We start from the raw sequence: 13387 nt of genomic DNA, 5'->3' as shown, positions 1-13387 counted from the left end.
GGCTTTTTGCCGGACCGGGTCGATAAAAGCCCCAATAAACCGGACTGACTGGGACGGCAACAGGCACGATTTTTCTTTGTTGACCACTAGGCCAAGATCCTGGAGAAGAGACAATGTCAGGTCAATATCGGCAAGCAACCTGGCTCTGGAATTTGCTACCAGAAGCCAGTCGTCAATGTAAGGAAACACTATCATGACCCGTTGATGGAGAAAGGCGAAAAACCACAAACACACACTTGGTGAAAACTCTTGAAGCGGTTGACAAACCAAACCGGAGAACGTTGAAACAAAAGCAACGGTGGCCAACTTTAAAACTAAGGTATTTGCGATGGGAATACCTAATTCCAACATGGAATAGGCATTTTTAGGTCAACAGTTGTGAACCAAGCGCCTTTGCGAAAGAGGGACAGGATTACTGGGAGCGTGACCATGTGAAATTTGTGGGGTCTGATATAGGAATTCACGTCTTGGAGGTCTATGATAGGGCATAAGCCGCCATCCTTTTTTGGAACTAAAAGGTAACGTGAGAAGAAACATTTTTGCAAGATCGAACCGCACATTCACTGTATAGCACCCTTTGCTTGGAGGGACTGGATTTCTTCCAATAGCGGGCCTGAAGGAGACGTCATTCTAACCAGCCCTGTTCAGGGTGGAGTGGCAAACTCAATAGTATAACCTTTCCGAATGATATCTAGGACCCACCTATTGGTGGTAATCTGGCGCCAAGCGTTGATAAAGGGAGTTAAACGGTCCCTAAAATTGAGGTGGGATTGCGTCGAGGCTTTCGGCCCAAGGGGAGTGGTAGGGAAAGGCATTCTCAGTCCGTGGGAAGTTCTAACAGAAAAAAAACTTTTGAACCTGGTGAAACAGAACAAAAGGAACTTTGACAGCCCCTAGAAGCACTTGATGGTATTGGGCTAAACATGCTGTCTAGGAGCGTACGTGTGCCTGCCCCTAGCCTGCTGTCGGAGTATCGATGAGGATGCAGATATCCTAGCTGAGGCTGGCTGGGTAGGTATCCAAGGTCTCGAGCCAACGGGTGCTGGACTAGGTGCCTCCGTTGAAAAGAAGAATGGGAAGACCAACGTTGTCGCGGTTGATTCCCTAACCTAGACAGGAAGCCGAACCTATGAGCGGTTTAGCGCATCTGAAAAGTGTGCTCAAGGCTGGAGTTAGTGTTAGGATTAAAGAGGCCCCAATCATCAAATGGAAGGTCTTTGATTGCTGTTCGAGCAGAGGAGGAGAGGCCCGAAGAGCGTAGCCATGCATGACAATGCAAGGCAATCGAGGCAGCAAACAGCTTACCCGCCGAATCAGCTGTGTGCTTAGCTAGTTCTTTCTGGAGGCCTGCCAGCTGGCAAGCCTCTTGTTTATAAGCCTTGGTGAGGCGTAATTCTTCAGCAGATAAGTGATCCAGAAGGGGGCGATTTTATTCCACAGGTAGTTCTGATAAGCCCCCATGTGAGCGCCATAGTGCGCGAATCGGGCCAAGAGGCCAGCGGACGTGTAAATCTTCTGTCCCATGGCGTCTAGTTTTTTACCCTCCCTGTCTGCGGGAGTGAACTGAGACCTCGGTGTTGGCCGAGTTTGGGAGACGTCGATGACAATCGAGTTAGGCTTGGGGTGCTTGCCCAGCCATTCAGCCGATGATAGATCTATGCGATACAGGTTGTCAGCCCTCCTAGAGATGGCAGGAACCATAGAAGGTGCCATGTCGGGAGCTTTAAGTAGTTGTAGAAGGTATGGTAAGGTCCGAAGCAGCATGGTTGCAGTTGCCTGTTGCTGGTCCTGAAAGAAGACAGGGTCGTCTAGCAAGGTCAAAGCTCGGGGCGCTGGTAAGTTTAGGGCCTTAGCCAGTCACAAAATGAGAGAGAAGCTTTGAGCTTCCTCAGCAGCATTATCTTCCTCCACATCACCAGTCTCCACTGTGGCCGGTAGTTCCACAGGTTCCAGAGACAAGACAGATTCAGAGTCAGAACTGGTGTCAGCGGCTGGGGCTCATGAGCTCCAGGGATGGGGTTCACAACCGGGATGGAGGGTGTAGAGGCTTGGGGTGGAGCCATTGCCCCCTAAACTACGGTGGCCACTTGGGATGAAACCGAAGCTGGTTCCAGTGAGCGGGCTGTCGTTTGGCATTTGCCCATTCGCAGCATGCCCTCTCTGTGGTCACCTCGCGAGGAGTGGCCCCGCCGCCCGAGTGAGTGAGGGATCGCATTAAAATAGTCCCGAGTGTAGATCGGGTCTCCGTGGAAGTAGTATGGAAAGGGAGACCGGGAGTCATATGAAGATCTTCGGAAAGAAGAGCTCCGGGATCGAGGCGTCTCCTGGAATCTCTGGATTCAGAGCTCCATGAATTCAAGAATGGTGAGTAATGTCACCTCCTGTGGGATCGGCGATGGTGGGTGTGCCTGGAGGAAGAGTGCCCCTGGGATAGAGGCCTGTGAGAGTCAGGCACCGTCGCCCGGGCCGGTGCTTCCTCTGGCACATCTTGCAAAGGGACCGCCTGCGTGGTTTCACAAGGCCTCCCCACTGCGCTCTCTAAGACCGCGCCGGGGGCGTGGCCAACTGCTGCACCTCCGCATCCCCAGGAACTCCCTCCAATGATGGGGGAGGAGCAGTGGGTGTGAGGATGAGCTCCAGGGAGAGAGGACTTGCCCCGGTTGGCACAGATTAAGGCAGTGGTAGGATCGATGCCGCAGCCTGGCTGCTCCCAGGGCTAGCCCTTTCAGTCGTGCCCGAGCCGATCGAAGAGGAAGACGCTTGGGAACGGAGAGGCTGACTTCCCAGTGCAGCCGGCGTCTCGTGCTTCTTGGAGCCCTTGGTCCCCGTGGCCACAACATTGGGTTTCTTCGACTTAGGCTTTTTTAGGGGAGGGGCACCCGCCTCCACCCCATTCCCAACAGGTAGGTTTGCGGTCTGGGCCGCAAGGTTGGAGGGAGCTGCGGGGCCCAGGGGTTCAGAGGCAACCCTCTTGGGGGCTTGTTTTGTTGGCGGCAAGAGAGCTTGCTCATATAACAGCACTTTTAGGCACGTCTCATGGTTTTTCCTAGCCTGGGGGGTAAACGATTGACAAATGGAGCACAAGTGGGTGGCATGTCTCTCACCCAGGCAAAGCATGCACATTGTATGTCGAGAGAACTGGCCTGAAGAGTAGTCAAACGGTCCGTCAGTTCAAACACCGGAGGTCGGCCAAGGTCCAAATCGCAGTCCAGAGAGTAGTCAAAGAAAGTCCAAAGGTCAATACAAGAAAGTGTAGAAATGATCTAACTGAAAACTAGGCCTAACACTAGAGCACAGAGAGATTCCTAACTGCCTACTGCGGCGGAAAAAAGAAACCGGGGCAGTGGCTCCTCCCACTGCCTATATATCCTACAAGGGGGGCATGGGTGGGCCCTCTGCCAAAATGCATCCTTAAGAGCTTCTAGAGAATTCCGAAACTGTCTGCACAGGAGACCCATATGTGTGCATTTCACAGGGATCATGAAGAAGGAAACACCAGTTACAAAATTCTGTCCAGATTTGTCTTGATGAGCACATCCAAGTCAGAACAGATCCAAGTGATTTCGTCTGCAAAGCATCACACAACTGTTCACAATTTCTGTCTTTTAAGAGCAACACATGGAGTATTTATTTCAGGATCTTTAAATGTATTGTTTAAATTGTAATAGGGAAGCCAAACTGCTTTTCAATGTGCAGACTTGATTTAATCTCACCAACTACAAATTTATCAATTACATCTAGGCATCATTTCATAATATAGTAGAGTCTCACTTATCCAACATTCACTTATCCAACATTCTGGATTATCCAACGCATTTTTGTAGTCAATGTTTTCAATATATTGTGATATTTTGGTGCTAAATTTGTAAATACAGTAATTACTATGTAGCATTACTGCATATTGAACTACTTTTTCTGTCAAATTTGTTGTATAACATGATGTTTTGGTGCTTAATTTGTAAAATCATAACCTAATTGGATGTTTAATAGGCTTCTCCTTAATCTCTCCTTATTATCCAACATATTTGCTTATCCAATGTTCTGCCGGCCCGTTTATGTTGGATAAGTGAGACTCTACTGTATAATGCAACACTTCTACTAGAACCTAATGTTCTCTCTCTCTCTCTCTCTCTCTCTCTCTCTCTCTCTCTATATATATATATATATATATATATATATATATCTTTAAATTGTATCAGAAATATGTGGGCAAGTACACTACACTTCCCAATCTGACTAGAGTAAAAAGAGTGCCAAGAAAAATACTATACTGATAGAGATATCATCATTTTGAAAACACAGGGATATATAATATTTCCATCTCTAGTTATGGCCTAATTGAACAGCTGGGGGTACAAATTCTATGACTATTAATTCACTGGGTCAACAATATTCTCTCCATATGTGTGATTTAATAGTTTAAAATTTAAATAGAGCTATTTCAAAGAAAATGCCCATTGTGAGCTATTGTTTTTAACCAGGATGACTGATATAGCTTTATCTCTAATATAATCTTCTGAACTGCAGAACTGTTTCATCTTTAAACATACCAATCCGTATGAAATTATGCACCATGTTATCAATTGGATATATGATATGTATTATGCTAATGTAAAAACACTTAATCACAATAGCTAATGCTTTAAAATTACAATTAGTGGCATAAGAACTAGAGGCTTGACCTTTTTTTAAAGAAAAAGAAGAAAAATTTGAAATAAAAACACTTCTAATTAATCAATCTTTTAAAAATTACAAATCATATGTCTGCTATGAACAGACAGAAACCAATTTTGACATGGATTTATGTATAAATCCCAATTAGGTGAAGCTATTTAGAAGCTCATATTTACTGTTATAAATTCTAATCGCATTACACATTTTGAGCCTGAAGTACCCCCATATTATTGCAGACACAGGCAAATTTGAATTATATGTATTTATCTGTACAGTTGGAATATATAAACTGATACTACAATCATAATATATAAGTCACTATATCACTATAGAAGTATAGAACTATAACATAACTTACTTTATATTATATTATATACAATACTTTTCCTTTTTTCCTTTTTGCTGTATATAATAGACATCTGTGCATATAATAGCTGACACAAGCAAATTCCCAAGGTCCAAATGGCACAAATATCTCCCTGTCAGATCTGGAAGTGGTGTTCTTTCCACATTTTTTAATTGAAATACTCTTTCCCAAATTTGATTTTTTTTTAAGAAAAATAATTTCAAGATAGTTGACAGGCAATACTGCCAGCATTTCAGCACACACTGATGCAACATGGGCCCAGAAAGGCCATTTTCGAAACATGAGAGCCATTTCTGGTTTTAAAAAGTTTCATATCCTTCAAATAGCCCTAGAGGGCTCTCAGAACCTGGAGAAATTACACTCTCAATGGCCCTACACCATGAAGGGGGACTTTAAAGTAAAAATAAAATTCTGAGAATGAGGAAGATTGGGGATACACTGAGGCCCAGAGAGTGTTGTATGGTTTTCCGTACTGATCAATCAAACATAATGATAAAGCTCCCTAGACAACATGTACTATATTGGACTGCAATGCATGACTGTATTGCATTGGATCCAGAAGCATAATTACTGTAAGAGCTATTTTGCATGTCATAGAAGAAAAATGAAAATGTGAATCTAAATCACTTTATGCAAGCACACAGGTGGCCTATTTTATATACAGCAAGGAAGAAAGTAAAAATAAAACTAAAACCAAGAACACCAGTTCAGGTGGGAAATCAAAACAGTCTTTCCCAAAATGATATTTCAGACTATACATCATAGAATTATAGAGTTGGAAGGGACTCACAAAGGCCATCTAGTAGAGTAGGGCCTGGTATTTGTTTGATTTGTGCTTTTGTACCATACCATTCATTTGTATTGCACAATACAGCAGACCCCTCCCCACACAGATGAAGCAGTGAAACAAAAGTGAAAGCAGTACAAAACGGTTAGCTCTGCTGCTGTTCATTCCACTTCGCACCATGCTTGTTGCCTTTTTCCTCCTTCAGTGCCTGCCTTGCAGCCTGTTTATTCTTTAACCATAGGTCTCCCCCTGCGTATCAAGGAGGAGACCTCTCAGTATCAGTAGTACCTTAAGCCCAGACTTTAAGTTCAGTTCTCCTCTGCAGGCAGATTGAGAGGGAGAACTCTCAGAATCAGTGGTACCTTAAGACCTGCCTTTAACCTCAGGTCTCCTCCGCGGTTCGAGAGTAAAACGTGTCAGAATCATTGGTATCTTAAGCCCTTAGGTTAGAGGGCAGGACCAGGGGGAAAGAGGGAATGCTTTTAAGGAGATTTTATTTATAGAACAAAAAATCCCTAAAATTCAGGGATGACCCAAACCTTGTAAGAGATGGAGGGCTAAAAGTCATAGATATGCCTTCCATGTGTGGTGATTTTCACCCCTCCAGCCATAAAACTGAGCAGAAGGGGAGCTTGGGCAGCTCACCCATTGCCGCCAATGGGACGGATGCATTTGCATATTTGGATGGTGAAACAAAAGAGCTCATTTTGATGGGCGCCAGTTTCAGCAGTAGAAGACAGACATGGAAATGGGGCCAAACAAATGAAACAAACAGAAAAGGGAAGCACATGCACAACATTGCCATCTAGTTCAACTACCTGTCATTCAGGAACATGCACTCCTATAACACTCCTGAGTGATAGCCACTCAACGTCTGAGGAAAAACTGTTTCTTTTTCTGCAATTTGAATCCACTAGTTTGTGACCTAGACTCCATCTTCTACATGACATCCCTCCAGATACTTAGGTTTAGCTATCATGTCATTCCTCAGTCTTTCTCTTCTGCAAGTTGAATATACTCAGTTCCCTAAACTGTTCCTCACTGGGTTTATTTCCAAACCTTCTGCCATCCTCACTGTCCTCCTCTGAAACCCCATCTTTTCCACCCCACTCTTATTTTCCCTAGGGGATTGGGTTGTATTCCAATACATCCGCAAGCTAAACAAATAATTCCCAATGTCTTAAGATTCACTCTAGAAGAGTAATAAAGGAAGGAATGATATTCCCCATAGTAACCTATGGATGTGAGAGCTGGACCATAAGGAAGGCTGAGCGAAGGAAGATAGATGCTTTTAAACTTTGGTGCTGGAGAAAAATCCTGAGAGTGCTTTGGACCGCAAGAAGATCCAACCAGTCCATCCTCCAGGAGATAATGCCCGGCTGCTCACTGGAGGGAAGGATATTAGAGGCAAAGATGAAGTATATTGGCCACATTATGAAAAGACAGGAAAGCTTGGAAAAGATCATGATGCTGGGGAAAATGAAAGGAAAAAAGGAAGAGAGGCCGACCAAGGGCAAGATGGACGGACGTTATCCTTGAAGTGACTGGCTTGACCTTGAAGGAACTGGGGGCAGCGACGGCCAACAGGGAGCTCTGGTGTGGACTGGTCCATGAGGTCACGAAGAGTCGGAAACGACTGAAGGAATAAAGAAGAAAGATGTAGCTCCTTCACAATAAGCTTGTTATGCCTATTCTGTTTCCATATGATGTCTTACAAAGCAGTAAATGAATATGAGGAATATTGGGGATACATTGAGGCCCACCAAGGAATAAAGGGGCCTTGTGACCCTCGTAAATATATAAATTAATATTTAGATAGTAAGTATTTAACCAATAGGAAGCAGGCGGTTGAGAATAAAATCTTTGAAATAAATTATTCTGATCTCTCAACACTGGAAGGTGTTTTGTAAGCGAAGAAGCTAACTACATTAAAATACATATATAACTCTGCTCATTTGACATGAGCTCCATTTACCTTAACTATGCTTGCATTCGTTTGATTACACAATTTAGTTTAAATATTACATATATGAATATTTATAACCATTTGCTAACCCTGAGTTGAGCTTTAAAGTTCCTGCTAAATTTAACGTAATCACTGGCATTGGTACTGTATGTTAATACTATTTCGCAAGTTTTCAATATCCTTTGCCAGAACAACTTTTGAAACCGTATGACACTTAATCTATGAGCATGCGAAAGTTCATTGAAACAAAAAAATTAATTTGCATTTCAAAGCAATATCAGAGTTGAAGTTTATGAATTTCTCATAAAGAATCTTACTAAATTTAGAAGAGTAGAATCGAAAATACTTCTTGTTTGAGCACATCATGTAACATTCTTTTGGTTACTAACTAGTGATATATGCTCATTTCCTTTTAGCAAACTTCATACATTCTACACAGTCTGAATTAAAATGTGCAATTTAGTTTTCCAATTAATTTATTTGTAATTATAGGATATAGAAGTAATTTTACCACTGCTAGAGCTACAGATAAATTTATAACAAAATGTTAGTTCCCATATGTTTCACTTACTATATCTACTCATGTATAACTGAACACCATGACATTCTTCTTTAAATGATTTAACAAACCAAATGTTGTAAACTGTAACTCCTCCCTGATTAAGTGCTCAACAAGCCATGTAAACCATACGATTAGTTTACTTTTCTCTTAAAGCTATACTAAAATACAAAGGAGAAGGGTTAACAGCTTTCTATGACGGAAATCTAAAATGCCAGTTCTGGATATATTTCAAGAAAAGGTCAGAAATTCAGATCCCAGCATGTGTGAGTCTTTCCATCTCTGATCTCTGTATCAGGGAAATACTCACTTTAACTTTGCTTTTCCACTTCAAACTAAACCTGAACTCTCTTTGAGACAGTTTAGAGCCATTGTCTAGGTGATATAGTTAAAACTATAAGATTGATTACTTGCATTTCCAGCATAACATAGTGACTATTAATGACCTGACAGTGAACTATCTGATTTCTGGGGGTTTTGTTTTGTTTTGTTCTGAGACATAGAGCAATCTTGCATTTTTTTTTAAAAAGGCACAAATTGGAAAAATGTATTAACTTCTCATTTGTTACACACAAGTAGCAACACTGGTTTGATTGTCTGTGTCTTTGAAAAAGAAAAAAAGAGTTCACTTTTTACAGAAACAAGAATTTTCCACGAAGTTCTTTTTGTGAATTTTATATGAACTGCAAAAAACATGATGGTGGGGAAAAACATCTGGTTTCTTGATCTCATGACAGAAATGAGATTTCTTGAAGGTGTTGAAGAATCCTTGAGATATTGTCTCACCCTGTCAAGACAGCCACTCTTGTCTGGAAGCTCAAAACTGGCAAGTCTTCTTCATATCCCTAAGCAAAATCTTTGCCAGCTGGGAAACAAATGAGCTAAACAGAAATTTTTACCTTTTGCCATATTTCTGTTGCTAATCAAATTTATCATTAAAGACTGATGGCTGTATTTAGAAATTTACAAAAATACTAAACAAAAACATTTTCTTTAAATCCAATCATAACTTAAAGTCACCCAAAATTCCCCATACACCCAGGTTATGTCCTATGGGTGTACAAATAGAAGGCATCTTGTGTAATTCATCCGTTGCTTTCCTCCTATCTCTTTTTTACACCAAAAATCTTCCTACAAATAGCTAAGGAATTCTCTTGTGAATAGTGAAGTAGTGTTAGATGAGAATTGTAATGCAATGGCTATTAGGTATTCTGTCCAATTTCCAAGCGACTCCACTTTCCTACCAATGCCTCAAATAGCCCATCTGTTATTGTTTAGGGGAGCCTCACATTCCGTGGACATAATCACAGAGAAGACAGGGAAGTATAGGGCCAAAGAAAGGAAAGGAAGAATTGAGTTAGGTAATCAGCCTTTTTGTTATGCAAGACCTGAGTGCAACACATAATATCAAAGCAGTCTAATACTGATAGGAAGTAGTAGAAGAACAAGATACCTACTGACACAGAGGTCTTCAAAACATGATTATTGGCATGTGAAGCTCCTACAGGAAACTCAGGTGGACCCAGTGTTGGATCACTGCTCCTTCTCACCAAAAGTGGTGTCCCTAAAATCAAAAACAGTAAAGAACAGAATTATTGCATCAGGAAATTTAATCAATTGCCATACTTTTCATATAAGAATAGAATCACAGGATTATTGAGTTGGAAGATGCAATGGGGTCATCCAGTCCAAGCCTATTCTGGAATGAGAGATGGTTGCCCACTCTCTGTTTAGAAACCTTCAAAGAAGGCGACTTCAACACATTGCAAAGCAACAATATATTCTACTATTGAAGAGCTCTCGCCATCAGGAAGGTCTTCCTCATGTTTAGGTAAAATCTCTTGCCCTGTTGCTTGAATCAAAGGCTTCCTGCTCAAATATTTTAATCTATTTTAATTTTTACTTTGTATGTTTTTATTGTATTGGTTGCCGCTTTGAGTCTTGTTTTGGTGTGGGGGAAAAGCAGGGTAAAAATCAACCCAAATAAATAAATAAATATTTCCTTTCAAATATTTGAACATGGCTATTGTGTCCCCTCTTAAACTTCTCCAAGTGAAACCTATCAAGACCCCTAAATATTTGATTTAGGGTTTTTCTTTATCCAGACCTAATGCATGTTAAGTTCACATGTCTACAAAAAGATAATTTTTTTTAAAAAAAAGAAAGATAATACTTACACGGCAAATCAAAAATGGTAGTTGGCAGAACAAGAAGGACCTGTCTTTTTGTATTTTATAAAACATTCAATCACTGCTTAACTTTACCACTACAGAGAAGAACTGGAAGCTATGAAACTACAAAATACGACAGTGGCACAACCCTACTTCTTTCCATGAGTCTTATGAGAAGTGCATAGTGGTCCAAAAAACTTCATGACTTATCACAAATGTAGAAACGCTTTATTTTATGATAGTGTATGTCTCCCATAGTCCTTACATTAATTCATATTTTTATTATTGTCAATGTAGGCTACAAGCATTCATCTTTGAAACCGGGAAAAACTTATTTAGAAAAGCAGCCACCACACTGTTTCCACTGAATTCTTGTGACATTAAAAAATATCTCATGTTTCCTCCTGCTTATGTGTTAAATGTACATTTGTTTGTCCTTTGTAAAATTCTAACTTAAACACTAGATATGATTCCCTCCCTTCAACTGTTCCAAATTAATGTATTCCTGGAGAAGGGACAATAATGCAGACTAATTAGCTCAAAGAGATTTTCTGTTATTTGCAAAAAAAAATTATCAAATATGGAATGACATGTAACATTATCAAGATTACTACAAAATGCATTATTTGAAATACAACACTAATATGACATGGTCAATATAAAGCAAAATTCATTCAAACTGGCTCTCAAATCAACATTTGAATTCGTAAATACAAAAGTTCCTGATTCCAACCTATTTTGACATTTGTCTCTACTCTTACCAGTTAGGCTAGCTTTTAATTCTGACAAAACATTTCAGTCCCTAACTTCAGCCTCTCTCTTTATTTTACAGGTAAATGTGGTGATTACTGACAGGTTAACAAAGCAATTACCACCCTTCCCTTTTAGGGTATAATTTGTAAGACAACTATTCAATTGGTTGGGTGAGTTAGAAAAGAAAATCAAGTACTGATGCCAAGGAGCAATTTTGTGGTTAAAAATTATTTTACACCTTTCACTGGAAATGAACATGATTCATCCTACAAAAATATTTTCCATCTCTCTGAGCCTCTTATATGTTCGATATTCGAAAAACGTAAGTGTGCCAAGGACCAAGGAGTGTAGTGGAAAACTTGTACTTCAGCTTGCTTTAGCAACAGAGAAACTGGTGGCAGCTCTAATTACACATCCTATGTCAACGTGATATACTGACAAACTTTTTTAAATTGCAGAATAAAGCCTACTTTCAATAAAGACTAAGCTGAACTTTAATTATCTGGAAGTCATTGTGTCAAATTGCATTAAGCAGCCAGTACTGATCTGCTACTTACGTCATGCACAAAGTACAACTAGACCATTCTGCTGGAAGAACTAGATCTGGCTGTGTTGGAAAAGGCATTGCCGTGTGTTTTTAGTCCATTCAGTACGAGGGTTAAAAGATGAAACTGGTTGTCCTCCCATTCCATCCCTTTTTCAAATCAAACCCAATATCACAGAAGTACTTCCAACTATTTCTGTCTTGCAAAATCCTGAACTCACTAGAGGGATGATTTAAGTTAGAATACACAGAAAGCTAGACACTTGAACAACATCCATTGTTCCTGTTTTCCAGTAGTGAAGAAAGTGTATTGTGATAGAAGCTATCTATTAATGTATTATTTCACTTCCATTTAAAATATTTTAATGAACAATTGTATAATTCTTAATAGTGCACTACTTAAAACATCTACATGACACATTTCCTAAATTTTTTTTGCATTTCACACATTTCCCAGCAAAGTAAACAAAACATCTAGTGACTATGACATCTATCTTGCAACATCATCCAAAGCAAACATGCCATCAATGCTGTTAATACCAGACATCTCTTCTCACCACCCACCACTTTCCTATAGTGTTTACATTTGCTTCTCCACTAAAGTGCTCAAGATTGTAGTCTTCCTTCATATTTCTAAGTATCTTTGACAGAACAAAAATCCCAACATAACTGAAAACACTCAATTCCATGCAGTCAGAAAAAAACATTTTGCTCCTGACAGCTACTCCCCCCCCCCTCTTTGTAACTTGGTCAAAGTTCTGTCCTTGAAGATGGAAAGGGCTTGCGTACAGATTTAATTCTACAGAAAGCTGACCTTTCTCTTTTGTTTGTAAGGAACCAAACACATCTTTGTTAGGAACTATTCTGTCTTATCATATACAGGTTAAGTATCATCTGAAATGCTTGGGACCAGAAGCATTTTAGATTTTGGATTTATTTATTTATGACATTTGGAATGTTTGCATACACATAATCAGATATCTTGGATATGGAACACAAATCCAAACATGAAATGTATTCATGTTTCTTATATACCTTATACTCATAACATGAAGGTAATTTTATACACAATATTTTAATAATTTTATGCCTGAAATAAAAACTTTGTGTTTATTGAACCATGAGAAAGAGAATGTGTTACTACCTCAGCCACTCATGTGGACTATTTGGATTTCAGCACATTTTGGATTTCCAGCTAAGGAATAGTCAAACTTTACGGTGAGTGATCACTGATGCCCATTATAACCAGAACTAAACCTCTCCAGTCTCTTACAAAGCTAAACACTCAGCTTCTCCCTTCTGTTTCATCAAAACACTAGATACCAGTAACAACAGATCTGATCTTCATTTTTCTCCCAATAATTCTAGATGCCCAAAAAAACTGGCAAAATATCTTTTTGGGCATCACATAATCCATTCCAAATAAAGCTGAACAGTAGCTCTTTCAACATTACAATTCGCTTATCTCCTACCAATGCTAAACTTTTGACCATTTTTAATCAGCCTAACAGACATTACAAAAATGATCTGTTGCTGTAACGATAAAACAAGACCAAAGTTACTCAA

General features: G+C 40.1%; 1 protein-coding gene across 3 annotated transcripts in view; it reads right to left on the bottom strand.

Moving 5' to 3' along the window:
* Window positions 1–13387, bottom strand: part of pard3b (par-3 family cell polarity regulator beta) — a 691700-nt gene that overhangs the window by 485431 nt on the left and 192882 nt on the right. For all 3 annotated transcript variants that reach the window (XR_010002345.1, XM_062969128.1, XM_008114949.3), the window contains exon 4: window positions 9811–9917. Coding sequence is in view for 2 of the 3 variants with exons in the window: in XM_062969128.1 (XP_062825198.1) it covers window positions 9811–9917 (107 nt within the window). In the remaining variant the exon portion in view is untranslated. The remainder of the gene's footprint in view (window positions 1–9810; window positions 9918–13387) is intronic.

The sequence above is a fragment of the Anolis carolinensis genome, chromosome 1, assembly GCF_035594765.1.
Source record: "Anolis carolinensis isolate JA03-04 chromosome 1, rAnoCar3.1.pri, whole genome shotgun sequence".
NCBI lineage: Eukaryota > Metazoa > Chordata > Lepidosauria > Squamata > Dactyloidae > Anolis > Anolis carolinensis.
Note: the sequence above shows the minus strand (reverse complement) of the source record. Positions and strands in the feature narration are given on the sequence as shown.